Here is a 25,741-nt window from a genome sequence, read left to right as displayed (position 1 = left end):
ATTGCGTGTCGTCCGAAGTAAGGAAAATCACTGATCTTTGAAAGCGCTTTTGGAGTTCGTAGGTAACGTACCCATAAGTCAAAGACGTGCGCATGACGGTGCCGGTTGACCGATCAATTTGTAGTAGGTACTTGAGTCGAAGCCTTCAAGAGCCTTCGAAGTTCCAGGGTCACGCCGACCTACGAGCGTACCAAATTTAGAATCGGCAGCTTACAATTGGACGTCCGCGAACTTTGCCGGATCCACGGCGAGATGAACTCATGGTCAGAACTTGTCGGTACTCAGCCATCAGCAAAAGTGCCCAAATCTGGCAAGGGCCGGCAAGGTCCGGAGAGTCTCCCACGGCCACATGATGCCTTCCGAGGCTTGAATGTATTTGTTCGTCATTATGCAAGGTGCGCATACTCGTCTCGTAAGGCCTCACTAGACTCTCTCAACCTCGCGGCAGCCTTGCGAGGCATTTCAAGATTGGCGCTGTCTAGGATGGGGTTGTGAGGGAAACTTCATTTGTGCGGGCAAATAGTACATTATTTTGATGTTTTGATATCCACCAACCTCAGTGGACATGCCAAGCATTCGACCCCAAGCTGCGCGGACAACACGTTGGAAGTTCGAACACGCGGAGAAGCGAGCACAGCGAGAAACCATTTGCGACAAAGAAAACACGACCTGCATTTGACGACCCCATCGAAGGTCTCTGTAGTTTGAACATTTTTGATGTCTAAGTCTCAAGCTGCACCTCTGAGAGGTCATAAACGTTCGTGCAATCCCGATTTATTATATGCGCTATAATATACAGTTTTCTTATTCATCAATGGTGTGAAACATGCAGTTCGGTCCGGGTGATAGGTTCTAGAGTGAACTCAACCCTCTCTTAGCTCCACATCTTGAGATGAGCGCTATCTTTGGTACTGTATAATTTCGACCTTAGGTTCGTGGGAGTTTCTGCACTGCATTACCTAATGGCTTTGTGACAGGTTCGTCTCTCGAGGACAGCTGTGACAAACTTAAAATAAGTTCATAAGGTTCATATATACATGTTCAGTAGGATAATATATGTACTTTCTACACACAGTATAGCTCAAAAAAGACAATAAGGAGTGGAAAAAGTGGTTAGGTGAATGTTTTCCTAAAAAACATATCTCAAAACAAACATATCATATGTTATGTCACAAAATTAGGTTCGTCAACCCAAAAACAGCTGTGACTGTCACAAAAAATAGGTTCGGTTCATCAAGCTAGCTACAGTGTGACGAACCTAAGGTCGAAATTATACAGTATCTTGTCACTGAGCAGAAGCATGTGATCTCAATTGCGAACTGATCTCGACTGTCACCCAGATTATCTACCCAGACCTTATCCTATCGGTTTCAAGATCGACAATGTCTCATATGGGATTGCGAGGGAAACCTTACTTCTAGTAACAGTTTGTGTTTCAAAGGTACGGTCCGAGTCCTATTTCTGGTTCGGTTCATGCCTTTGAAACACCTCCCTTCGGACTGATCTCATACTATGTGTATTTAAGACTCATCAATCATCATCAATCAACCAGCACCTCTCCAGCAGCACCTCTTGATGCGGCTCTACTTTGTCTTACTATTCTTTTTGCTCGCTTTTATCTCTATGGTCAACTGTCCGAACTGTGATGTTGAAGTTCGTGACCGTGGACTTTCCATGCACCTCAGCAGGTACTGCCACATGCGTGATGTAGCCACAACATCAGCGCTTACTGAACGGCTGGAGCACCGACAAGCAATTGCTGAAGCTACCTGTGCAGAGGAAGAACGGCAACAGGAAGATGAACATGAGGCACAGCATTGTTGACGACAGCAGCAGCAGCCTCGTGTTGACGAAGTGAGTATTATTTCTAAAAATTTAACCTTGATATTCATGTAGTATTATCATATGAACAGGTACCAGATATTGACATGTCAGAATTGCCACGACCATCTGGGCGCCCCAACCGCCAGATACGTCTCCCCAAGCGTTATCGTGATGAAGTTCCTGCCCTGCCAATTCCTGCCCCACCTCTGGTTGCCCCAGATGAGCCAGCACCAGCACCTGATGACCCTGGTGACATTGCCATGGACTTTGATGACAGACCATCATCGGAGCATGCCCCCCCCCTACTGAGCAATATTGTACAGACACTGATGCATTCGACCTTTTTCGTGAATACCCTCACTCATTTCCAACATACGACCCCGAACATTCAGCATACTTTGATGCACTTTGTGACTCCTCAACATTCCAGCATGTTGATGGGGACTGTTAGGTACCGTGCCAGCTCAAGAGGCAGAGGGGTTGGGGCTTGGCTTCAGCTCTTGCGCTGCGCCCTTAGCTGAGTACGTGTCCTGAATTTGGAGTGGGTCCGACGTTGTCCGACGGTAGGACGGGTGGACCGCTTGGGTCCGCTTTGGGGGTCGGGGAGTAAGAGCTGCTAGCGGTGGACCAACTAGGAGCGGAGCAGAGAAGGCAGGGAACAATGTGGGTGGTGAATAGGAGCAGGGGGAATGTCTGGTGGGAGCAGAGAAGGCAAAGGATAATGTGGAGGATGGAAAAGGGTTCAGAGGGGAATATGGAAAGGGGCGGAGAAATAAGGGAGAGACTTAGAGCGTGGCTCTAAGTCGGAGCGGAGGGTCGGAGGTAACAACAAGCTGAAACTTGTGTCCAAAGGAGGCAAGGTCCTACTGAGAATTCTCACAAGTAGTAACTGCAAGAAGACAAGTAATATTAAGACTAAGGGAAAATATCTAAGTACATGATATGTTATATACTTCTATGTATGAGGCAGTGACCAGGATAACTATGTAGTAAAGCTATGTACCAAGGATATCATTTGTAAGTACTTTACATAGGAAAGACATAGGTTGGGGCAGATATCAATATGTACGCGTCGGATCAGTGATCGAGCGGTAATAGGAATTACCGGTGATCCGGAAGTAAAGGTCTAAGTACCGAAAGGGAAAGCATATATCTAAAAGAGGAAAGAGGTCCAGTTGAATGGAGATGTTATGGGAGGAGACTGGTTGAGTGGTCGAGCGGAGCGGATGCAGATGATGATTGGGTGGAGCGGAGGGGGTTGGAAAGCGGAGCGGATATTGATACTAGGGCGGTCGGATCAGGTATATGACAGGGACGCTGATTACGAATGGCCATGGTATGCTGGCTTTGGACAGTCACTTGAAGTGGTCCATCATGATTACTTTGCACCATTCCTTAACACTACAGTTTTTCAGCTCATGACATGGTTTTATAACTCGTCAATCTCGAAATCATTGCAAGATCTCAATCGCTTGGTCAATGATGTCATGTTAGCAGAGGATTTCTGCCGGGAGGATTTGCTAGATTTTAATGCGCCTAGGGAGGCATCATGTCTCGAGAAGGCCCAACACGACCCCGCCTCATCCATATTCTCATCTGATGGATGGCACGAGGCCTCAGTGAAAATCCGGCTACCATGTGAAAAAGAGAAGTTCTCTTCTGAGGATCACGCGCCTGAATTTGATGTTGACGGGCTCTATTATCGCAAACCATTAGAGGTCCTCAAATCGGTGTATGCAGAAGTTGCAGCCAAAACATTTCACACGAAGTCATATAAACTATTCTGGCAGCCAGAGGACGACGAACCCCCAGAGCGAATCATTACCGAACTGTATACATCTGATGCCATGCTTCAAGAGCAAGCGAAGCTCAACTCGCAGCCCCGTGAACCAGACTGTAACCTAGAAACTGTCATAGCTGCGATCATGCTTTGGTCCGATTCCACTCATTTAGCAAGCTTCGGAAATGCTTCTCTCTGGCCGATATACTTGTTCATTGGTAATCAGTCAAAGTATACTCGTGGCAAGCCAACATCATTTGCAGCACATCATCTCGCATATATTCCAAAGGTCTGTCTTTGTTTAAACTCAAGATACGAACTACTAATTAGGTGTATAGCTGTCGGATACTATCCAAGACTTCTACAAGAAGACTTTTGGTTGTAGTGCGACAGGAGCAGTACTCACACACTGCAAACGAGAATTGATGCAGGCCATTTGGTGCTTCCTACTCGATGCTGATTTCATAGATGCATATCGACATGGCTTTGTTGTCAAGTTCCCTGATGGAGTCTTTCGTCGTGTATTTCCACGTTTTTTCACTTATTCTGCTGATTATCCAGAGAAGTCTGTTTCACATCTTACTTGATCGCACCATACTAATCTCTATGATGTCAGGGTTCTACTTGCGTGCATGAAATTCCTTGGGAGGTGTCCATGCCCACGGTGTCTTGTTAGCAAAGACAACATTTTCAAATTAGGGACAAAGTTTGATCGACGACAGCGCACCAGAAATTCTCGAGTCGACAATCATCCACGGCGTAGTCTCATTGAACGAGCCTGTGAACTCATATTCATTCGAGGCTATAGTGTAGTCAGCTCTGCAATTGAGAGAATCATTGGTGCCACCTCTGTCGCGCCTATTTGTGTATGTATGATTTGAATCGAGCTTTCAAAGTTGACTAACTGTGAGTATCAGAATGCCTTTTCAGAGAAGCTTGCCAAGTTCGGTTTTGATTTCCACTCAATGCTCGTGCCCGACTTTATGCACGAGTTTGAGTTAGGAGTATGGAAGGCAACCCTTACTCACCTTCTCCGAATTTTGTATTCATATGGAGGTACTGTCGTGCAAGATCTCAATGAGCGGTAAGTCGGTTTTTCTCATATATTTGTGTGTCCAACACAATATAGGTATCGTCTCATACCAACATTTGGACGAGACACCATCCAGAAGTTCAGTGATAATGTATCAGGTCTTACGAAGCTTGCAGTGCGTGATTTCGAAGACCTGCTTCAGGTAGGAATATAAGTAATACAGCTGCTGTTACACTGATCAATGCTGGCAGTGTGCGATGCCAGTATTTGATGGACTTCTACCAGAACCATTCAACAACTCAATCCTCAACGTTCTGTTTGAGCTAGCCACCTGGCATGCATTCGGGAAGCTTCGTATGCACACAGAGACAATGCTCTACCATTTCGATAACTGTACAACACGGTTAGGAAAGGCTCTCCAGCAATTCTGCAACAATACATGCAAAAAGTTTGCTACTCATGATCTACCACGTGAAACAGCTGCTCGTGCACAGCGCCAGCGTCTTAATGCATCTAAAGGCAAGAACAAAAGGTCAGAAGGGACAAATACAGATGCTGAAGGTGATGGCCCCTCCAAGCAACGGCTCCTCAACCTCTCAACTTACAAACTCCATGCTCTCGGAGACTACGTCAAGTCGATCTGGCAGTATGGGACTACGGACAACTACTCTACACAAGTGGTGAGTATCGGAATCCATGAATAACTGATGATCCACTAATGGTAGTGTTAGGGCGAACTCGAGCATCGAAGAGTGAAGCGATTTTATGCACGGACCAACAAGAACAAATTTGTGTGTGGAATTGCAAGACTTCAGCGCTGCGAGCGCATTTTGCAGAAGATGAGAGAGGTGAACCGTGAAAGGGAGGCTGCAAGAGAGGATCATGTGCAGCCTGAGACAGAGGATCTCTGCCCATCTCTTCATTTTGTTGACCAGGACCCACTGCCACATTGCTCACCAGAGATCCATTATCAAATGTCCTCGTCGCAGAAACATTTCTGGGATGTTTCTTCCTGGCTCGGAAAGAACAGAAATGACCAGGCCACAAAGGTAAAGTTGCCGATACATGATTTATGTCAATCATATTTATTCACTGGATGCCATTAGAATTTTCTTCCGTGTCTCAAAGACCACCTTCTGGGTCGCTTGTTAGGGCTGGACTACGATGGTGATGAAACTTCATTTAATACTGCGCAGCGAAACTCTGTTGTCATTATCAACAACCGGATTTATTGTCACAAAGTTCTTCGTGTCAACTACACTACGTATGACATGCAGCATGCTCAGGACTCCCTTAATCCCCACACACATGCAGACATCATGGTTCTTGCCCGCAACAACGAAGAGTCCCATCCGTACTGGTATGCACGAGTTATTGGAGTCTTTCATGTCAATATCCGCTACACCAGACCAGGTGCACATCCCTCTATAAAGCGCTTTGACTTTTTGTGGGTCTGCTGGTTTTCCCATGATGTCACTGCACCCTCTGGTTGGGCCGCAAAATGATTGCCACAAGTTGGATTTTATGACGCAGAGGATGAATCAGCATTTGGGTTCCTGGACCCTGACTTGGTTATTCAAGGTGTTCACATTATCCCAGCATTTCGGTACAAACTTACAAAGCATCTACTTGGACCATCCATCGCTCGCCAAACAGCAGACCATGATGAAGATTGGGACTGGTACTACATCAATATGTCAGTTACTCCCCCTTTCACAATGAACTAAATCTGAGGTACTACCAGGTTTGTTGACAGAGATATGTTCATGCGCTTGTGTGGGGGAGGCGTTGGGCATAAATCCATATGAAGAGAGACATCATGCCTACTTGATGACCGTGATGAATTGGATACGGTTCCTTTCCGGAGAGAGAAAGAGCGCCGTGGGTCGGAATTCAACAAGAGCTCTGAAGATGAGGATATGGAGGAACATGAAGAGTTGGAAGAGGGCAGGTATGGAGATGAGGAAGGTGGTGATGATGGCTCGGACGATAGTGAGGCAGACAGCACCGACGACGATGAAGTTCCAGTGTCGGCTCTCTTCGAAGCGATGGTAGATGACACCGTTGCTGATGAGATGGATGAATACGGTTACTCTGGCCTTGACCAAGTCCTCGACAAGGATGGCGCAGGTGAAGAGACTGACAATGCAGTTGATTTCGGTCTGGAAGATGGGGAGGATGTGGTGAACGACTTTGAGGATAGTTTTGCAGACTTGTGACTGACAATGGCACGCAACAAGATAGGTTAGAATAAGCTCTGTTATTTTTAACAAGCATTCCTTACACCTTCGGATGTTTTCCATTGTCAATCACAATAAGAGATGTCTGTACACTACATTTGCCATTGTCTTTTCCTCTCCCTCTCTTCCGAATAGCGATCGAATGTCTTGTCGACATCGCACTCTTGATAGTGCTGTGTATAGCTGTCAGTGTGCGAACGAATCTGTGTGCAAGTCAAGCACGGCTTTCTCTAGTGTCAGCCCTTGACATTGGTTGAATGTCATTGCATCATTGAGGTTGAAGACGCCCATCAAACCAGCTCCTACCGTCCATCATTGCTTACCGGCCTTGCCTAATAGTGTACCACTGCTATGATCCGACGATCAATGACTTCGACTCATGATGAAGTCCTTCTGGAATTCAAATTGGCACAACTGGTCAACCACATGTGGCATGCAAGCTACATACACTGAGATACAGAACGGTCATTAGGGACCAGCATTGCCTCTATTGCAAATTGTTATCTAGTTCTTCTGATAGAGACTCTGCTCACCCAGACCAGTAGGTGAAGAAGGGGGGCCCGGGGTGGATGAAAGCAAGTTCCCTGGAGTTGAGGGTGTCAGAAATAAGTTCAGGGGTAAGGCTATCAATTCAATTGACGTGGTTAGTTTGGGCAATGGGACTTCGCGCACCCCTGCACCATTATACCTCTTCCAGGAATTCACCGTTGGGCCACCTATGTGTCCCACATTACTAACTTTCTGACTTGTAGTTCATTTACCACAACGCTCACCACAATCTGATAAGAACAAGATCTGACAACGTGGAGTCCAGCCTGCTGCGTCATCACCGATACCTGCACCATCAGCTGGTACTCTCGGTACTGGCGCTTCCACCATAATCAAGCATCCACATCGATGACCATGTCATTCTTCATGTAGTTGGGGCGTAGATACCAGGGTTTGGTGCTGATGATATGTTCAGGAGCATCATCACCAAAGATTTTTTTGATCTTCATTGCTGTTCTCGTGGTCGCGGCTGTACAGATCATAAGCAGAGAAAGAGAGGGAAACGAACATATGACACTGACAGTCGTCATCAAGGATTGAAGCCGAGTTGCTCATTGACAGGACATCCTGCGGTTTCTCAAACATTGAAGGGACCAGGGTGTGTACAGACATAGTAGGGTCGTAGTTTGAAGCTGCCGTCCTAAGTGACTGATCGGTAAGGGTAATGGTGGTGTCAGACAATTGCAATTGACTTCAGAATGCTAGTGTTCGGTCGCCGAGGATGGCCGCAGACTTTTTCATTCCAGATGCACCCAAAGCAACTTCGATATCAACAATGTCTTCGCTTTCTGGATCTGTGGGGTTGAGGACCGACATGGGATGGGCATCAAAGTTGCTGTCAATGATGCTTAACAGTGACATGCGCCACTCTATTGCACCTGTATATTCCCCTTGTGCCATGTCTGCTTGATCGTGGCCGAGGGAAAGCAGTGTATCAAGGGTTTGCATGAGGAGTTGGATATTTGACTTGAGAGAGACGGAGATCGTGTCTAGGTACTTGCACTGCAAGTTGCGATCTTGCCGTGAGGCTCTGCAGGTAAGATGACGAATTCGCTGCATCGTGAGAAGCAGTGTAGCTGTGTCATCGTACAAAGCTTGTACTACTGCTTCAAGTGTGCGTATAAGCAAGCGAGCTTTGTCGATGGTTTGAGTATACTGAGCTGCACACTACACTCATGAGTCTCATCTCTGATGGTCTTGAGCATGTTGTGGAAAGTTACACTGTGGATGACAAGTGCTGCAAAGGAGAACATGAGGGAGGACAGGCCCTGGGGATGCTCGATAAACTATAAATTATGTTGCATAAGAGATTGAAGCAAATGTTGTCGCATGTACGTACCTTGTCTCTGTAGAGCAGGGTGTCAAAGACAAGACCAGCGTTGGGCATTTGGTTGCGCGGTAAGGGGTTTGACTGCTGGACAGACCATGCATAAGGTGTACCAGCTTTGCCAAGGTCAGGAGCATCAGGGTTGTTGTTTGAACCATCAGCAGCACGGAACTGATACTCTGGCTCAATCACACAAACCTATCCCGGTGCTGATATAAGTGGTGGCACTTTGGCAGAAATCGCAAAAAGAGCAGGGTACTGGATCTCAGCGGTGCTGAGCCACTGTAGGAGATCTAGGTCGAGAACATTTCTAGAAAAAGGGTCAAAATAAGACAATGTCAACTAGCGTAGAAACTCACAACTCAAAGATGGCCAAATTGCGATTGGAAGCTGCAACATAATCCCATGTGTAGTAGACCTGCCCCTGAGGCTTCATTGCAGCTGGTCCCTGCCTTGCTGTGGTAGATACATGGCAGTTTGTCGGGTCTCAGCCATCTCCATCAAGATGATGCTAATGAGACCCATTTTCTTGCGCCATGCACGTTGCGCGTTTGGTGTGCAGATACCTGAGATAAAATTAGCAATCTTCCAGCGCAAGTAGTAGAATGCCTACCGCATGCCTGGAACATGAAATGAGGAATCCAGCAGGTAATGATGTAACAGTAAATAAACCTTAGGATCATAGGTGCTCTGTGTGTATGACATCGTCAGTAACTGCCACCTGTGAAATGAATTGATGCTAACCCAGTGAATGTTATGATCAGCGTTCACCAAATGGTAAAGGCCTAACACAACCACTAGGACTCATCAAGGATAAGAGCAAGAGATGTTATTGAGAGTGAACGTCTGAGTCTACACTGGGTAGGAATGAAGAGGTTAAGTCTAAGGAGTACTACTGACTACGACCTAAACTATATACTACTCTCTAGGCGGAGATATCTGAGTATGAAAGGTAGTGATATATCTATATAAGATCATAACATTGCGCCTGGGTATAGGGCGTCTTATCAACCAATCAACTACAAGGAAGAAAGGGTAGAGGGTTCATAGGGGTCAAGGGTATCAGTGATTAAGCAGGGTTCTCAGGGACTGCTTCTATTCAGGGTGAGCGGAGATTAAGAAGGGTGTGAGAGAGTTCTGTGACAAGAAGTCTCGAGCGTTAATTAAGGATCTCGATAAGAGATGGAATCTGGGGATCTAGATCTGAGGATCTAGATAGGATCTGGAGATGTATCGGGTACGATCGGATCTAGGGGTTCTCCAGGGTCTTCGGTAATGAGCATGCTTCTCTATGAGCGGTGCTTCTGTGATAAGGGTTATGGGTTCTAGCTGTGACTGTGCAACAGGTTCTAATGTAAGGGGTTCGGTGAATGGCAGAGGTAACTCTTAACGTGTCATGTGTGAGAAGTGAAGGTCTGCGATGTGAAGAGGTGATAACTCTTCAAGAGATAGCTCGTAAAGGACTCTCGGTTATGGTTCGATCATAGAGGCATGTAGATGCTTATGATGTAACCCTGATGTAACCCGTTGCCTAATCATAGGACTTCTAAGGATATGATGAGTTCGTATGTCTAGGGTTACGGATATAGATGGATGACGTCGATGTAGTATAGATGTGAAGTAAAGATAGTGATCGTTAATCGGTTATCCATCTTATCTTATCAGGGATCTATCTAATCTAATCTTATCGGATAAGGTGACTTAGGGTTGATAATCGAAATTTAGATGCAGTTGGTAACATTCATGACACCTCTCAACTTGGCCAACAGAACCTCCTTCTTCCACGACAACGTGGTCATAATGGAGATTGATAATCTTCTTGCCGGATGGCCGACTTACACAATCAACTTCACACCCGAGCATCCAGGACCATTGGTAAGTAATCTTTTTATTTTCTGAATTACTCTCAAAAACTGATATCTACACTATATAAGCTCATTTTACGCTTGAAGGATGCGTCAAATTTTCGCTCAACTGAAGATGATGATAGCGCAGATGAGGCAGAGGGAACAGGGAATGTCAACGCACCACCAGTCATCAAGGAAGATCCAGATGTTACCATGGTCTGTGAGGCCACCTCCAAGTACGTGTTTTCTTGTATATCTTGATTATTGCATTGACCCCAACTATAGGGATGTACCTCAGTGTGTCAGTGTAACTGTAGAATTAATTTTGTACTTCTTGTTGCGTATATAGCGCATATAATCATGTGACCTAATATCATGTCAACATAACCAAACATTTGGAACTTAATCATATCGGTCCCATGCCCTAACCCTTACGTCTAACCACCATCATGTCTTCACGTCGTCATCCTGGCACGTCGTCAAGCTCTTCTGATCCCCCCGACTCGGATGCAATGTATATACAAAGCACTAGCATTTCTTCCATCAGATCCTCTCCAGAGCCCATGAAACTTGGAAAACGCAAGAATAAGTGGTCAGAGTCACCAGAACCATCAAGGCCTAGCAAACGCAAGCATAAGAATTCCTCCGGTGACACCAGCACCAACGACCTCATCAGTTCCATATCATCAGGCTCTCGCAAGCACACAACAAGGTATTGTAATCTGAATTGTGCCATAAAATTTTGACCTTTGGCAGCAGGAAACACGAAGATTCGAAAATGGATGACACTGAGCTGTACCGAAATGCGGGAAGGAAGACTTCGAGCCTTCTGGATACGTTTGGCATACCTTCCGCAGCCTTCAGGACTGGTCTTCAATTTGACCAAGGGGGTAAGCGCGACCTGAAACAGTATGTACCTTATATATATCTCACATGACAGCTAACTCGCTACAGACCTGAAGATGTCACCAATCAGCATTTGTTACTTTACAATGGCGTCATCGACTATATTCCTGGTCTCGAGAGCGAGCTCGACCACATATCAAGCAAAAAAACTCAACATGATCATTGCAATGGTAACTATATGTGCTTGTTTCTACTCAAATCTGACCCTGACAACTGATCTTTTGCATGATAGGTATTGAAGGGTATGAGCGACGGCAGGTCGGCCGATTTGAGCTCCATCAAGCACAAGGGCCTGCAATACATTGGGCTGAATATGTATAGTAAGGCTGATGCTCTTGACCCGCCAATTCCAGAAATCGAGGATAAGTCGATGCGTGGGCTCAATCACCCACAGTTGGCCCATTTACTTTGCCCTCGGAAGAAGTTGGTTTGTGTATGTTTTACTTTTCATTCTTTGTACTGACGTCACTATTTTCAGTGCTATGGCTGCCTTGCAAGCTGGCGAAATCACCATGATGGCACACAATTGGCCAACATTCTTTTATGAACATGGCATTTATGACGCTGCTGAGAAGACACACGGCCTGTTTTGAAACCACATTGTTCTGAGGGTGCGTCTTCATCTTTTACGCTATCATTTAAAGTTTATAACGAAGTTACTATAGTTTTATAAACATCTTTTTATTGGACCATCATCTGTCATGAATGACTTGTCAAATGTTCACAACTCTGCGAAGCCATCCAAAAATTGTGCATGGGGACTGACAGCTGTTAACAAATACATCATCGCATATGTTCACATTATCGTAAGTTTAGCTCTTTTGCTATTGGTATCAATGCCCCTCTCATGAACCCATAGACATACTTTATGATCAGCAGCGCTCAGCACTGGACACAGTGTATTGGCGACATGGACTTGGATGAGCTCCTCTGGGCCATCATTGAAATGCTAGACAACGACAACAATCCATGGGTCAAAGACACCCTCGCGTGGTGGAACAGGTACATTTTTCTGCATGGTTAGCTCAGTTCTAATTGTTCACAGGCACCTCAAACCAACCAAGGAGAACTCACACTCTGCCAAGCTCATGTGAAAGGAAAGCGATGACGACATCGCACAAATTCGTGCTCAGCAAGCCACATGCCGTTCTGCATTAGCTCAATCAAATGGTATGTGATACTGCTACTGATGTTTAATTCTCACCACCGTCACATCCAGGCAACCCTAATGAGCTTCGTGAGCCCTCAACAAGTGGCAAGCGCACCCGCCCTGCAGAGCGCCACCCTGAAGAGGATATCCCACATGCACCCAAATGAATTCAACAAGCAAGCAAGGACCTCGACTCACCACATCCTCAAAAGGCCAACACTCGACACCATGCTTCAGTTTATGACAATGACGACGATGAGGTTGCACCACTACCAACTCACCCTCGACAGGGTGGACAACAGCGCCCACTACCTAAGAAGTCCTTGCCCCAGCACCATCATGGTGTATTTTTTTCGGATGACGAAGAAGACAAACTGGTACCAGCTCAAAACCCAACCCACCGCTCAGAATCTGATGCTCGTGAACGGCGCCAGTCCAATCCCCACATCCCATTGCCACCAAAGTTCAAGCCTCGGTATTCCACTGAGGCTGCTGGCCACAATACAGCTCGTGCTTCGATCCGAGCAGGCCCTGCAGATTCTGATGGAGAGGAACCAAGACCTCGGTCAAGCGAGCAACACCATCCTGCAAGTGCCTCTGTTCACCATGATGATGAGGACCAGCCTCCACGTCCAAAGCCGAAACCGAAACCGAAGCCGAAACCTCATCGTACTACTCGCAATGAGCATGAGGATTCAGTAGGTGAGCTTGTGGCTGAGCAGTTGGGTATGATTGGGGTATGTCACTATGATCATTCTCTTTTTACTCTGTTGATGTCATGATTAGGAGTCCCGGCCAGCGACCACACCAGTACCTCCACGCACCTCATCCCCACTGTCAGATCTGACTGACAATGACAACAACTTCACCCCTCCACCCCTCACTCATCCTTCAAAGCGAAAAGGAAAAAAGAAAGCTACTACGGCTCTGGACGCCCCACAAAGAACTTCTGGTCGATGCAAGAACGGTTACTAGGACTACAAACTTTCTCGCAGCTTCATTCTTCATTCTTCATTTTGCCGCTTGTTGACCACTGCCATCAACTCAATCACGCTCTGGACTTTACTGATATGGACTCGGACTTCATACACATGATGTATCTTGATACTGTACACTAATGCATTGCCTCTTGAGGCCCTTCAAAGTACACACAACTCGCGTGATCTCATAAGGCTTTCTAATGTACACAAGTCTCGAGTGATCTAGCAAGGCCTAGTATACCTTTGCAAGCTTCGAAAGCCTTAGCAGCCTCGCAAGGTCAACCTACCTAGCACACCCTCGAAAAGCCATCCTAGACGCGCTCTCAGAAGGCCATCCAAGACGGGGCTATTTCCTCGCAAGGCATCGCAGGCCCTCCAATATTCGCAAGGTCGTGTATGGTCTTGTTAGGCCATCCAAGACCTCGTCAGGTTTGGGCACTTTTGCTGATGGCTTACCTCTCCAACCCGCTGTAATATTCGAATCCGAAACCGTCCCTGCATTTCTGAAAGATCCGTCATAACGATGTATACACAGCAACTCTACGTAATGAGCGCTACAACACTCTTATTCGCCACTGCCGAGCACCTCACTCCCCAGGATAATCAAACAATTTACAAACGCGATAGTGAGCAGACATCGCGGTCTGAATCTCACTACGCAAGGCGCTGCGAACGATGTTTTCCCCACAAATGTAGCAAAAGTGAGTGTTGCAGCCCGGCGAGATGCACTACGACAGTGTAAATGTTAGAACGACATGCCTGTCTAGAAGTAGATCACGTACAGTCATATGGCTGCATCCCCCGTCCCTCTGGACTGGTGTTTTGCAGTCTGTTAATGACAATAAGTAACAGCAGATAGTCGATAAGAAGAATGTTTACTTGGACAGTATTTCCACCCGCGTTGCTTCATTAAATGGTCCAGTTCCGAGGTCCCGTCACAAGAATGGGGAGGACCGCCGATAGTAATAGATTGCTGGCACGCTTTGCACCAAATATGGCTGCAATCGGGTAGAGGACAAATCAGCAGGCGAGATTCTTCATGCTCCCCTTTGTCTACGGGCACGGACCGCTGACATCTAAACAACACGGTCGACACGCTGGAACGTAACACAGGTGACACACTTACTTGCGGCAGTGAAGGAGAACTGAAAGCTGGCTTAGTTCCATTTCTTCCCAAATTGCATATTGCCGCTCATCGACACCGATTTGCTGAACAAGGAGTCCTGAGATCGCTACGGAGGGTGAGTTAGCAGTGGGCACTACAGAGGATGTACAAACCTCCAGGTCGACGATTATTTGGTTCTGTCATGCACACGGGACATAGGACTGGAAATCGATGTTCCTCGATCTTCGAACAAACGTGCCCTCGGATACAAACCCTGCATATCGGATGATTACATTCAAGCTCCACACTGTTGTCCGCAGGTTGTTCTTCCATGCATATCGCGCACGAAAAGTTGTGAGGGATTGTGGCAACCAGAGCGTGCATCTGATTTCGAAGTTGCATATCTTCGATGTCAAAAGATTGCTGTAATTCGAAGGCCGCAGTTGTACTCAGGCCGTCGAGCTCCCACTCATGTTCTAAAGGGTCATTCTTGATTGCATCATAGAGCGATGGCCAAGCGCGTGCATCGCGGTTGCAATTCAGGGTTTTGTCGGAAGAAGAGGACGAGTAATTTGAGGAAGCCAGTCGCGATGGCCCAGCTATTGCGTTCGGAGGCCATGCTGGGAGGGGCCGTGCACTCCTGCTCTGCACGATCTTGGAGGATGCCTCGAGCGACGTCACTTTCTTCCTCTCGACACTCAAAGCATCCTCCAAGCGTTGAGCGTCCCCTTCAAGCATCTCGTTTTCCGAAGTTAGCCTGGCATTTTTCTGCTTCAACCCAGCCACTTCGGCTTGCAACCTCAGAACAGCTAAACTCGACTCAATTACGGACTGCTGCATGCCTCGCATGCCTGCGGGTGGTCCATTTGATACGAAGATGTGGCCTGAGACGTTATTAAGCAGCTGAGCCTGCCATTGCAAGCCGCTCAGGGAAAGGAGATGGTTGTCGGCAGCAGGTAATATACTGGCCAAGCGCGAGGCAGCTTGATCAATCGATGTACTGAGAATAAGGCCAGCTCCAGAAGGGTAGCTGGGCCGCGGGTGAGAATCAAAAATCACGAAGACGTCCGTGCCCGGTCCTTTGATCTTCATGCATGCGATGATCTCAGGAGGGCGGGTGATGATGACGGTTGCGGAGGAGGTCAATGTCTGCATGTATCTGAGAAGATCGCCAGAAGATGAAGATGATTTAACCGACGAAGGAAGGATCGAACTCACTGCAGGGTACGCTTAAAATGCTTCAACTGTGGGGGACCAAACCGGGTTGTTACAAGCTTCAGAGACTTGTCGAATAGAGGAACCCGCTGGATATCTTCGACTTCCAGGTGCAGGTCACTTGACCATCCTGAGCAGATGGAGACAATGTCCTAGAGTGTGATATTTCGTAAGTAGTAGTGAGGGGCTATGAGAAGTGAGGGGCCCCGACGCATACAAAACACTGACTTCAATTATCTCTTTGCTGGTGATGGCTCGAATCAGATCTGCCAACTTCTCCTGGCTATGGATGTGGGCGAGTTCAGAAAGTACTCTCGCAAAATTCATGGCTGCAAGGCCACATGCCGATATACCGCGACCATTGAACTGACTCGTACCAGGGTAAGATACGATGCGCTCCCTTCCTTGGAGAATGTCCGCAGTGCTGTTGTCGGGTCCGTTGGGGTGAACATTGGAGACCATGGTCCGCATGTAATGGTAAATGATCAGAAGCCTTAAGGCGTCGAGCCTGTATTTGTATGAGTTTGTTTGTACTCATGGCTATGTTTCTATGTAAGTAATTGATCACCACGGGCCTTTTCCGTTGTTCGAACTTCGAAATATTCAACGTTCAAAGTTCATCGATGCATCACTGCGATAAGCGACGAAGGTGCACAAGTACTAAAGCACATATGGGTGCAGCTGGCATGGCAGTTGTAGTGCACTGAATTGCCGTCATAGCATGCAGCATCTGCCAACCGGAAGTTCAACAACTTGACTCTAGATCTATATATTCCTACCGTGACAGCCTTCTTCTGACTCTGATAACCATGTGCTGCGGGTGTGTATGAAGAACAGCCGTGCAGTGTCCTTCAAGTGTACGATGAACCTATGAGCTCGGCATACCATCTTCGGGTGAGGAGGTTTCCTATCCAATCAATGCACTGATTTAAACATAGAACATCAGAAATATCGAAATTCGGAAGGCAATAGGCCAGTGAGGAACATTCCGAACCTTTGAATGAGCATATGTCAGGCGTTTATCTTGATAAATTCAAGGAACGAGACTATCTTCCTTCTTTCAAGGTCTAACTACGGGTCCCGAGAGACTAGGCTTTTATCGGACGCCTGACTATATACTAAAATCAGTCACGATCGAGGTATACTTCCTGGCACGAGACCTCGCTTCTGGGAGATGAAGGTAAGATGACGTTCATGTGGTCTTCCTGTTATCTCTAGAAGAGTATTTATCTCTATCGTCTCTTGTGATATGCTTGGTACTTTCGTTGATACCCAACCATGGATTTCGACCTTGTCGCTCGCAATGGTACCATCGTGACTGCCTCAGATATTTGGGAGTCTTGTGATATTGGTGTCAAAGTACGAATCCCGCTTGTTGTCGTCTCCGAGTCTAATAAGTATATTTCTACCTATGATATCAGGATGGAACTATTGTCGCTGTTGGTCCTCGTCTTCCAGTCACACCCGGTGCGCAAGAGATCGACGCTGAAGGGGCTTTTATAACTCCTGGAGGAGTCGACTGCCATGTCCATCTGAGCCAGGCTGGTGTTGTTCTTTTTTCCTTTGTTATCAGATTCTTATCATGTTGTGCAGATATACGAAGCAGCCGTCGACGTGAATATTGATCGCTCTGTAATTACGAATGGGGCCATCCCAGATCGCGAAAACTATGTCGGTGACACGTACGACACCGGCACGCGCAGTGCGGTAGCTGGAGGAACAACAACAGTAGTTACGTTCGCTTCTCAAATGAAGAAGGACGAGAGTATCATTCCTGTCATTGAGGACTATCATAAGCTCGCCAAGGGCCAGTCCTACTGCGACTACGCTTTCCACGTCATCATCTCCAATCCGACGCCACAAATCGTGGAAGATGAATTTCCGCGTATGGTCGACGAGTATGGAATTACGAGTGTGAAGCTGTATATGACATACAAGCCCTTGAAACTTCAAGACTATCAGATTCTCGACGTCATGTATTCCGCTCGGAAACTTGGTATCACCACTATGGTGCACGCCGAGAATACCGATATTATCGACTGGATGACACAGCATCTCGAGCAGAAGCTCATGACGCATCCTCATCACCATGGCACATCTCGACCTCCGATCGTAGAGGCTGAAGCGACGGTAAGTCAACTTTTCCTTGTCCAAAATGACATGCTTAGCCTCACAACAGAACCGCGTGATCTGTCTGGCTGAGCTCATGGATACGCCGATCCTGTTGGTACACATATCCGGCGGGCCTGCCACGAAGCACATCCGCGATGCACAAACGAGGCTCCTTCCTATCTACGGCGAAACGTGTCCCCAGTACATGTTCCTTCTTGCCGATTCCATGCGGCAGGGGGACTTCGAAGGTAATGACTCCTCTCCGTTTCTGTTTTTCTTATTCTCACGGGTCACATACAGGTGCGAAGTGCGTATGCTCACCTCCGGTTCGAGAGGACAAGTGCGACCAAGATGCCATATGGGCCGGGATAAAGAATGGAACGTTCACCATCGTTTCTTCAGACCACTCCCCTACCAAGTACCACCATCCAGATGGAAAGCAGCGCGGTCTCCAACACGGGAACCTTCCATACGGCAAATTCCGTTTCATCCCGAACGGTCTACCTGGTGTGGAGACTCGTGTTCCGCTTCTATTCTCCGGCGGCGTCCTTTCTGGGCGCATCTCCCCACAGAAGTTCGTTGAGGTAACATCGACCAACCCGGCTAAGCTATACGGATTGAAGAAAAAGGGTAGCATCGCCCCTGGCTTCGACGCTGACCTGGTAATCTGGTACCCACAAGCGAAGTTCCAGTCATTCAATCTCACGAACGATATGCTGCACCATGCTATCGACTATACGCCATTTGAGGGCATCGAGTTCAAAAATTGGCCGAGGTACACGATTATCAGGGGTAAGGTGGTGTTCAGCCATGGGGAGGTCGTTGGGGAGATGGGGTACGGTCAGTTTATTCGGAGGGAGAAGAGTCTACTTCCGGGACCAAGAGATGTTTGGTTGACCGAATGGCGACCCTGAGGTTGGGCGTATGATGGGTCCCCAAGTCATTGATTGTTGCAATCCCACTTTTGAATATACGCCTCCATTGACGACTCCGTAGTTGAACTATGTGGTTTTAAATTGATTTGAAGTCGACATTGTCTCCACGACCTGCTAAGGTTGTGCTAAGGTAAGTAATTCGTACTGACGCCGCGTCGATCTCTCAATTCAAATGGTATGTAGGCGTTCTCGCACTCGATCTCTTGAACTTGGCTTCCGGATCTTTTGGAACCTGACTCTAATGTTAATTGCGGCTGCGGTGAAACCTATTCAGACCTCGACAAATATTCAAGCTAACCAGATCACATCCATCCCTTGAACTACATCTAAACCGTCACAAGTATAGATGGCCCAGCAGCGGAAGCAGGGAGGATGCCACCACGTCCATCGCAGTGTGGAGACCTTGCATTTGCATTTGCTGGCTTTTGCTTTGGACAGCTAGCGGAATAATAATCCAACCGGCTATAGCATCTCGTCAGTCTGCCTGCTTGTCGCAGCCCGTGTGCGGCTGGAAAGGTATTCGATTGCCCCCAATTTCCTGGTTTGAAGATGGAGTTTCCCTGCCGTTAAGGTGACTTCAATCTTGTTTGGATAGCGGTTTCCTCGTGCGAGAAACATGTCGAGCCCCATCTCTTCGTCGAACATTATCACATCCAGAAAGATCTGCTTGTCATTCACGAAGTCTAATTGGTAGATTACTTGAGTCAATTCGTAACCATCGAGTGCCTGTACATTTACGATAACGACGACGTCGGTCAACGTACATTATGCATCACGTCCGAGATCAGTGTTCCAGGGTCTCTCGGTGCACGACCGTCGGACATGAGATTCGTGCCATGGACTCCGAGGCGCAACCATGAGGACAATAGGATGAGTAGTTTCCAGACTTCTTGAAGCGCTACCGGGGGAGCAGTCGGGGTCCTCTTCTCCCACTTCCATTCCACAGCGAAAGACCGCACAGCCCAGTTGTTCGGAGGCACACAGAGACTCGTCTGATAAGACCATCAGATTATTTCCACATTTGCGCGTTCAGGAGATGACTAGAGGTGACTCGTCATCCGAAAGGTTGGCGATATGGAAGTTCAAAATTTGTAAATCAAAATGGAAGCAAAGGGCGGCCGCGAAGTTAGCAGCTAGTTATCAGACCCTTATCAGTCCCCGACGCCCACGTGCCACTGTTTTGTGGACCTGAATGAAATGCAAGACCCTTGTCTGGTGACCAAAAGATAGGCCTATGGTAAATGTTCGTTAAGAAAACGCACCGGATACATGCCAAAGGGAAAGGCAGCGACACATGATTTGGGTATGTCCTAGTGCTGCCAAAATGTTCAAGTGAACTCTGGCTCGGATGCGGCGGGTGGCAGCTCATATGTGCACGTATGTTGATGGTAGCATCATGATGTGGTTCGAATCTTGATTTCGTTGTCACGTGCGCCACAAACTTCACCGTGACTGTGGCTCAGCGCTCAGCGATTAAACTTCCTTCAACTATCGATTGGGGGTCTTGGCTTGATATGTCTAACAATGATATTGTGCTAGCTTAAAAGCGAGCCTAGGTTCGCGTCTTTTTGTCCCCCAAAGTTCTCTTTTCTTTTCTATAGCCTCTCATCATGGCAAATAATAATGCTGGCGCCACTGGACCGAAGACACCTCTCCGTAACTCTGTCGTGTCCGCCGAGCTCAAGCTCAAGTCCACTCCACACGCAGTTGGCTCCGCTGTTGTCAGCGAACATATCAGTACTCTAGGTGTTGAGTGCGTTAGCTTTTCCTTTGCTCCTGCCGCCGTTACCCATATGAACTTCTTCGCTGCTCACGCAGAGTCGATGATGTCCGCCTATGGATCGGGCGAGATGTCCAGAACTTCAGGAAATCCGATGCCGACACAATGCTGCAGGAGCTCCTTGAAATGTGCACAGATCCTTCCCAATCCCTTCCTGATAGTGAGAAATCGACACTACTTGGAACTTCCCTCAAGGCCGTCCTGCACCTCTGCAATGGGACAGGCGTAGCACGGGAAATCGCGAAACACTTGACTAATTTGTAAGTGAAAATTCAGTTACGCTGAAAGAAGATTAACGCTATTGTCAAGTTGTGAATCCGAGAACGAAAAAGCCTCTTATGCGCCTTTCGTCAGAGCTGCCAACTGTGCCCTCCTTGAACTGAGCAAGCTGAAGGTGCCTGGCATAACTACTTTTAACGCCAAGGATGACAGCAACATCCTATTTCATACAAACGACCCAATGCCCATGTTCCAAAACCACCAGGGTGAACAGTCTAAACGCAAGCCTGACGTGGTTGTCGTCTCTCAAAAATGTGCTCGAGACATGTCAAAGAAAACGCCCGCTGAGCCGCCCAACAACAACTTCCGATGGATTGATGTTCGATCGACAGTGGAGTTCAAACGCACGCGGAAGTGTCTGCCTCTTCCGCCGTTCAAGAAATACAACACGGATTACGTTGTTCCTAAGGATCTTCATATGGTGTATCGCAAGGAAACGGACGACCCTATCGAGCCAACAGGTTCAACATCTGCCGCTGTGCCTGCCCAGACCTCCCATGAGGCATCGAATGAGTGTAAGCCCCCTAGTATGTTCGCCTGCTACTTCCTTACCGATGTGCGCGATGCAGCAAGACAAACGTCCAAGCGACTCGGAGGCAAAGCAGCTGAGCTAACAGGTTCAGGACCTGCCGTTGGTCCTACTCAGACCGCCCATGGGGCATCGCATGAGTGTAAGCCGCTCACTATCTCCGCCTATTGCTTCCTTACTGACGTGGGTGATGCAGTAAGACGGACGTCTGAGCGAATCAGAGACAAAATGGAAGCAGACCGGAAACGTAACTCTGGTCACTTGGACTCCAACGAGCCCTCTGCCAAGCGAACCAGGAGCAACAACGAGAAGGAGGCCGATGAGAAGGAGCCCAAAAAACTTCATCCTATCGTCCAGAATGGTCTGTACGCTGCGGAGATGTTCGCGGCTCATATCGCGCGTCTCCACGTCATCTCCTCTATAGTGATGAGTAAGTCGGTGTTTTACCATTGACCTATCACCAAACTTATCGCTCGTTGCAGACGACGTCATTTATATCTGGTATTTTGATCGGCAGGACGTAATTCAATGCTCGGGCATCAACTTCGTTCAGGACCTTCCGCGCTTTATGGTCTTGCTCCTCGTTATGCAGCGAATGAAATACAAACAATGGGGCCTTAACACGAAATTCGAGCCTACGCCTGGAGTTTCGGACAAGATTGTCATCCCGGATGAAAAGAACGGCATGGATGTCGACCTGAAATTGGATTTGAAGTCTGACGAGCGCACGACTCATTACGGTCTGCGCGGACGTGCAACCACCCTCTTTCCAGTGGAGAGCCAGGCGCTATCGGGTCTGGAACAGGCGCCTCATTTTCATAACAAATCTGCTGGACTGGTTGCCAAGCTCTATTGGCCAGAAGAGTCGCGTGAAAGCGAGCCTGCCATACTCAAGAAGGTGTATGAGATTGCGAAACAAGAGGCAGAGGTGGTAGGCCATGTCCCAGAGATGTTATGGTCCTACAAGTTCGAAGAAACTTCCACAGCGAAAATCCGAAAGGCACTGGGACTTGAAGACGCCGAGCGCGGCAGCCGAGTCTTGTACATCATCGTATTTAGAAAGCTTATCCCGATCACGACGCTCAGCGGGATGGAATTCCTCAGCGCATGGTGGCAAATTGCACTCTGTAGGTGTTCTTTCCTTCGCGCTCTTTATTGTCCATTAAACACGCCAACAGGCCATTATGCCCTCTGGAAGAACGGCGTCCGTCACCGCGATGCTAGCCCAAGCAACTTCATGGTATACCAATTAGGCGATCTTTGGATCGGCGTCCTCAACGACTACGACTTATCATCGACTCAAGACGAAAGTCCCAGTGGCCTCGAGCGCACAGGAACGGTACCATTCATGGCACTGGAGCTTCTCACAAAGAAAGCTATTGCAGGCCAAATTGAGCACTTGTACCAGCATGATGCTGAGTCATTCATCTGGGTCCTCGCCTGGGTCTGTCTTCGGTACGAAGAAGGCAAGCTCCTCAGCAAACCCAGACCACTTGAGCAGTGGCTGAGAGTGGATGCCGTTGGATGCGGGGAGAAAAAGAGCGGCTTTCTGTTAGCGGGGCTTCGTGATGAAGACCTGCGTCCATCGGGATCGCACCAAGAGAACTGGAAAGTTGTAATGAAGTGCTTAACGGTGATCTACTCTCATTATGGCCCAGGCAGGTCGAAGAGAATCGATGATGGAGAAGTATTCCAGCTGTGGCTCAAGGCCCATGTACCGGAGCACTTGCACGGAGGAGTTATTTTACCTGCCAAGTAGAATAGGTATACTTGTAGTTGAGGCAGCGTGCCTTCGATCTTATTTTGCAGAAATGAACTTCATGTTTAATTCCAACAAAATGACAGACGGAGGTTACAGGACTTGGTGCCAGTGCACTTGCAGGGAATCCGGTGAATTAGATATAAAATATATTTCAATACTTATACCCACCGAGGCATTGACGAAGTGGAGTCATCAGTGTGATAGAATCAGCTCGTGACGCGAAGTTTCATACTCTCCACCTTCTGCACCAATCCCAACAGCTCCGCCAATTAACCTGATCATCATCCGCATCGACACTCGGTGCCGACCGCAGTGCACCCAGTGCGTTCGATACCGCCGCCTCCATAGGGCGCGATACGGTCTGTTGTTCTCCCTTCATATGTCGCAGGGTGTGCTGTACGAGGATGCAGATAACATGTTGGAGGCCCTCGTCCAGCCGTTGCGAGGACGCATACGCCCAAGCCTTGCGCAAGAGCATCCAACACAGCTCATCTGTGTCTATTGACTTGGAAACGCTAATTGCATCTAAACAGTGCGGAATTGAGAATGACATCCATGCCAGGTGTGAGTCGGGTATCCTGGGGACGAAAGGATGATGCCCTAAGCTAAGTCGGAAGGCGCTCCGTATCATGTCACAGATAAATTGCATCTCGACATCTCGCAGCTCGAGGAAGGTGAACCAAGATATATCAGGAGACTGCGCCGTGACCGATGTCGCTGATGCCGACTCTAACGGGTCAAAGAACAGCTGGGGCATATCTCCCCCGTCCGTCCGCGTGAAGTATAGGTGAAACAGAGCTTCCCACAGGCATTTGCGCGCCTCTTTGAATGACGACCAAGCTTGGGGTGCCTGCCCTGAGTGCTTTCGAAGCAACCTAGAAAGGTATTTCGTAGTTGCATGATCGCAAGGGAGATGTCAATATATTTGGGCCATTCAACCTCAGGAACCATTAGCGCAGCTGAGGTAATGACATCAGGATCCGTAGCTGTCTCCATGATCCAGCGAACCGCAGACGCGTCTTGAAGAGCGTCAACTTTGTGCAGCAATTCAGAGTCGCCATCATCGTCACCCCTACGAATATCAGTACGCAGCCTGAACGCAGAGGCTATTCCAAAGAGGAGCGATGGGGACCGGTGGACCAGCATGTTGTGTAATCTTCGCATTGAACGACTGATACTTTGTAAGACAAACAGGAGGATCGTCGATGCAGGGGACTGGGATGGGCAAGTTGGATAAACGACGCAAGATACGATTATGGCGCCGTAAAACAGTGCTCCAAACGCGATCGTCAATATTACTAGAGTTGCAATGGTCGGCTGCTGCGTCCAAATGCTAGCACCTAGAGCAATTCCAAATAGAAGTAGAGATGCCTGGATTAACAACGGAAGCGACTCCAAGACAGCACTAAAGTACCAGGTCTGGAGACCATCCATCTTCTGTTGCCTCAGACGACTGCGGACATCGATCGGCCCACGTCCGCAGCGGATGAAGTGACCCAACCACTGCTTCCCCAGTACAGCACCCAGGGCAGCAAGGAGACTGGCACTGAGACTGGCGTACGTGAGGCACTGTATCCAAATCTCAGTCGTCCCCGGTCCATTCCATTGTGGGAGGACAGGCTGTTGGCTGTCAAATGCAGTGCTGTCGAGCGTGTGGATAGCAGTTTTACAAGGGCGTTTGTCATCTTGGTTTCGTCCGGACCGAGCTTAGATTGAAGAGAAACAATGAAAGTGGTGCTGGCTGCAGAAAAGAGACCTGACTGTACATCATGGTGAGAACTGCGACCCTACACAGTAACACAGGAGATCGTGACTGCCAGATACTGACAAATATAAGAACGATGTCCATGTCACTCCTATGTTTTTCAAGGAACTCTTCGACATGATACCCAGCCTCACGTTCGTAGATCGTTCAAAATTGACCTCGAATGTTCTCGTCATGGACTGATTCGAGCTGAAGGTGAAAGATCACATGAGTCTCGTTCTTGGACACACCACAAGAATCACTCACTAGGGTATTGAACTGTTTCGCGACTGACCTACTGAGGTGGCGGTGTGGCTCGTATGTGTCGAGTGAAGCATACGGTGTGACTATCCAGTGCCGCTGGTTGCTACCAGTAGCGTTCCAAGCTGAATTGGGGACGAAACACGATGTATGATGGTGAATGTTCAATGCTATAGCTATGTACACTCCTGGGTAAATCTAGCATCTACTCGAGATGCACTGGTACCGTTGCCCAGACGTATCAGGTTGTTTTTGGAATTTTGAATTTTAGTTGTGAAATACTTTTTTGCTCACTCGGATATTGCTGTGCTCATCCGTTTTTGTAACACCGCCGCAACAACACCACAGCTCGCTGTCGAGGACAGTAAGCTCAAATACTCACC

The 25,741-nt window shown here is 47.9% G+C and overlaps 10 protein-coding genes across 10 annotated transcripts; 4 read left to right on the top strand and 6 right to left on the bottom strand.

Annotated features, from left to right (window-relative positions):
- Positions 1 to 1,169: 1,169 nt before the first annotated feature.
- Positions 1,170 to 1,818, bottom strand: EDB91DRAFT_1077255 (uncharacterized protein; the record flags this gene model as incomplete). Its single annotated transcript, XM_041314920.1, has 5 exons — positions 1,170 to 1,207; positions 1,259 to 1,361; positions 1,489 to 1,510; positions 1,598 to 1,691; positions 1,731 to 1,818. 5 exons carry the CDS (start codon positions 1,816 to 1,818, stop codon positions 1,170 to 1,172), a joined length of 345 nt encoding a protein of 114 aa, XP_041183994.1.
- Positions 1,819 to 1,928: 110 nt separating this feature from the next.
- EDB91DRAFT_1242483 (uncharacterized protein) lies at positions 1,929 to 2,345 on the top strand (the record flags this gene model as incomplete). The annotated part of the gene is made up of 1 exon (XM_041322188.1): positions 1,929 to 2,345. One exon carries the CDS (start codon positions 1,929 to 1,931, stop codon positions 2,343 to 2,345), a length of 417 nt encoding a protein of 138 aa, XP_041183993.1.
- A 5,413-nt stretch (positions 2,346 to 7,758) lies between these two features.
- EDB91DRAFT_1277904 (uncharacterized protein) lies at positions 7,759 to 8,085 on the bottom strand (the record flags this gene model as incomplete). The annotated part of the gene is made up of 2 exons (XM_041324685.1): positions 7,948 to 8,085; positions 7,759 to 7,895 (listed from the first exon to the last, which is right to left on the bottom strand). The coding sequence occupies exons 1-2, from the start codon at positions 8,036 to 8,038 to the stop codon at positions 7,759 to 7,761; spliced, it is 228 nt and encodes a 75-aa protein (XP_041183992.1). The 5' UTR covers positions 8,039 to 8,085.
- EDB91DRAFT_284869 (uncharacterized protein) lies at positions 8,086 to 8,595 on the bottom strand. The gene has a single exon (XM_041326714.1). The coding sequence runs from the start codon at positions 8,483 to 8,485 to the stop codon at positions 8,120 to 8,122; it is 366 nt and encodes a 121-aa protein (XP_041183991.1). The 5' UTR covers positions 8,486 to 8,595; the 3' UTR covers positions 8,086 to 8,119.
- A 51-nt stretch (positions 8,596 to 8,646) lies between these two features.
- EDB91DRAFT_1002913 (uncharacterized protein) lies at positions 8,647 to 8,879 on the bottom strand (the record flags this gene model as incomplete). The annotated part of the gene is made up of 2 exons (XM_041312262.1): positions 8,647 to 8,712; positions 8,766 to 8,879. Coding segments are annotated over 2 exons (180 nt in total), but the record flags the coding sequence as incomplete, so codon positions are not given.
- Positions 8,880 to 10,496: 1,617 nt separating this feature from the next.
- Positions 10,497 to 13,507, top strand: EDB91DRAFT_1077253 (uncharacterized protein; the record flags this gene model as incomplete). Its single annotated transcript, XM_041314919.1, has 14 exons — positions 10,497 to 10,628; positions 10,688 to 10,836; positions 10,886 to 10,897; positions 11,148 to 11,312; positions 11,360 to 11,490; positions 11,555 to 11,676; positions 11,739 to 11,826; positions 11,860 to 11,933; positions 12,172 to 12,312; positions 12,366 to 12,508; positions 12,609 to 12,676; positions 12,726 to 12,743; positions 12,894 to 13,358; positions 13,443 to 13,507. The coding sequence occupies 14 exons, from the start codon at positions 10,497 to 10,499 to the stop codon at positions 13,505 to 13,507; spliced, it is 1,773 nt and encodes a 590-aa protein (XP_041183989.1).
- A 603-nt stretch (positions 13,508 to 14,110) lies between these two features.
- EDB91DRAFT_1098167 (uncharacterized protein) lies at positions 14,111 to 16,440 on the bottom strand. Its single transcript, XM_041317092.1, has 7 exons — positions 16,185 to 16,440; positions 15,960 to 16,108; positions 14,915 to 15,900; positions 14,763 to 14,868; positions 14,516 to 14,712; positions 14,419 to 14,465; positions 14,111 to 14,364 (listed from the first exon to the last, which is right to left on the bottom strand). Exons 1-7 carry the CDS (start codon positions 16,425 to 16,427, stop codon positions 14,224 to 14,226), a joined length of 1,869 nt encoding a protein of 622 aa, XP_041183988.1. The 5' UTR covers positions 16,428 to 16,440; the 3' UTR covers positions 14,111 to 14,223.
- A 521-nt stretch (positions 16,441 to 16,961) lies between these two features.
- EDB91DRAFT_1277898 (uncharacterized protein) lies at positions 16,962 to 18,995 on the top strand. The gene is made up of 5 exons (XM_041324684.1): positions 16,962 to 17,315; positions 17,378 to 17,503; positions 17,550 to 18,086; positions 18,136 to 18,316; positions 18,369 to 18,995. Exons 1-5 carry the CDS (start codon positions 17,235 to 17,237, stop codon positions 18,980 to 18,982), a joined length of 1,539 nt encoding a protein of 512 aa, XP_041183987.1. The 5' UTR covers positions 16,962 to 17,234; the 3' UTR covers positions 18,983 to 18,995.
- A 1,421-nt stretch (positions 18,996 to 20,416) lies between these two features.
- EDB91DRAFT_1342941 (uncharacterized protein) lies at positions 20,417 to 23,483 on the top strand. Its single transcript, XM_041325763.1, has 6 exons — positions 20,417 to 20,756; positions 20,822 to 21,043; positions 21,093 to 21,733; positions 21,788 to 22,021; positions 22,074 to 22,718; positions 22,770 to 23,483. Exons 1-6 carry the CDS (start codon positions 20,614 to 20,616, stop codon positions 23,348 to 23,350), a joined length of 2,466 nt encoding a protein of 821 aa, XP_041183986.1. The 5' UTR covers positions 20,417 to 20,613; the 3' UTR covers positions 23,351 to 23,483.
- A 532-nt stretch (positions 23,484 to 24,015) lies between these two features.
- On the bottom strand, positions 24,016 to 24,951 carry EDB91DRAFT_284699 (uncharacterized protein). Its single transcript, XM_041326713.1, has 2 exons — positions 24,768 to 24,951; positions 24,016 to 24,693 (listed from the first exon to the last, which is right to left on the bottom strand). Exons 1-2 carry the CDS (start codon positions 24,781 to 24,783, stop codon positions 24,083 to 24,085), a joined length of 627 nt encoding a protein of 208 aa, XP_041183985.1. The 5' UTR covers positions 24,784 to 24,951; the 3' UTR covers positions 24,016 to 24,082.
- Between the last annotated feature and the right edge of the window lie 790 nt (positions 24,952 to 25,741).

Source organism: Suillus paluster (assembly GCF_016628075.1).
Source record: "Suillus paluster strain FC165 chromosome Unknown EDB91scaffold_2, whole genome shotgun sequence".
Classification (NCBI taxonomy): Eukaryota; Fungi; Basidiomycota; class Agaricomycetes; order Boletales; family Suillaceae; genus Suillus; species Suillus paluster.
The sequence above is the reverse complement of the archived record's forward strand: the minus strand, read 5'-3'. Positions and strand labels throughout refer to the sequence as shown.

Excerpts from the sequence above, each read along its gene's own strand:
- EDB91DRAFT_284869 (XM_041326714.1), bottom strand. The coding sequence starts at position 8,485 with ATGCAGCGAATTCGTCATCTTACCTGCAGAGCCTCACGGCAAGATCGC.
- EDB91DRAFT_1098167 (XM_041317092.1), bottom strand. The coding sequence starts at position 16,427 with ATGCGGACCATGGTCTCCAATGTTCACCCCAACGGACCCGACAACAGC. Across the intron at positions 16,109-16,184 it reads CCAGCAAAGAGATAATTGAA|GACATTGTCTCCATCTGCTC; the intron begins GTCAGTGTTTTG and ends ATCACACTCTAG. Across the intron at positions 14,466-14,515 it reads CGGGTGGAAATACTGTCCAA|ACTGCAAAACACCAGTCCAG; the intron begins GTAAACATTCTT and ends TGTCATTAACAG.
- EDB91DRAFT_1277898 (XM_041324684.1), top strand. The coding sequence starts at position 17,235 with ATGGATTTCGACCTTGTCGCTCGCAATGGTACCATCGTGACTGCCTCA. Across the intron at positions 17,316-17,377 it reads CTTGTGATATTGGTGTCAAA|GATGGAACTATTGTCGCTGT; the intron begins GTACGAATCCCG and ends CTATGATATCAG. Across the intron at positions 18,087-18,135 it reads TCGTAGAGGCTGAAGCGACG|AACCGCGTGATCTGTCTGGC; the intron begins GTAAGTCAACTT and ends GCCTCACAACAG.
- EDB91DRAFT_1342941 (XM_041325763.1), top strand. The coding sequence starts at position 20,614 with ATGGCAAATAATAATGCTGGCGCCACTGGACCGAAGACACCTCTCCGT. Across the intron at positions 21,734-21,787 it reads CCATGGGGCATCGCATGAGT|TAAGACGGACGTCTGAGCGA; the intron begins GTAAGCCGCTCA and ends TGGGTGATGCAG. Across the intron at positions 22,022-22,073 it reads CATCTCCTCTATAGTGATGA|ACGACGTCATTTATATCTGG; the intron begins GTAAGTCGGTGT and ends CGCTCGTTGCAG.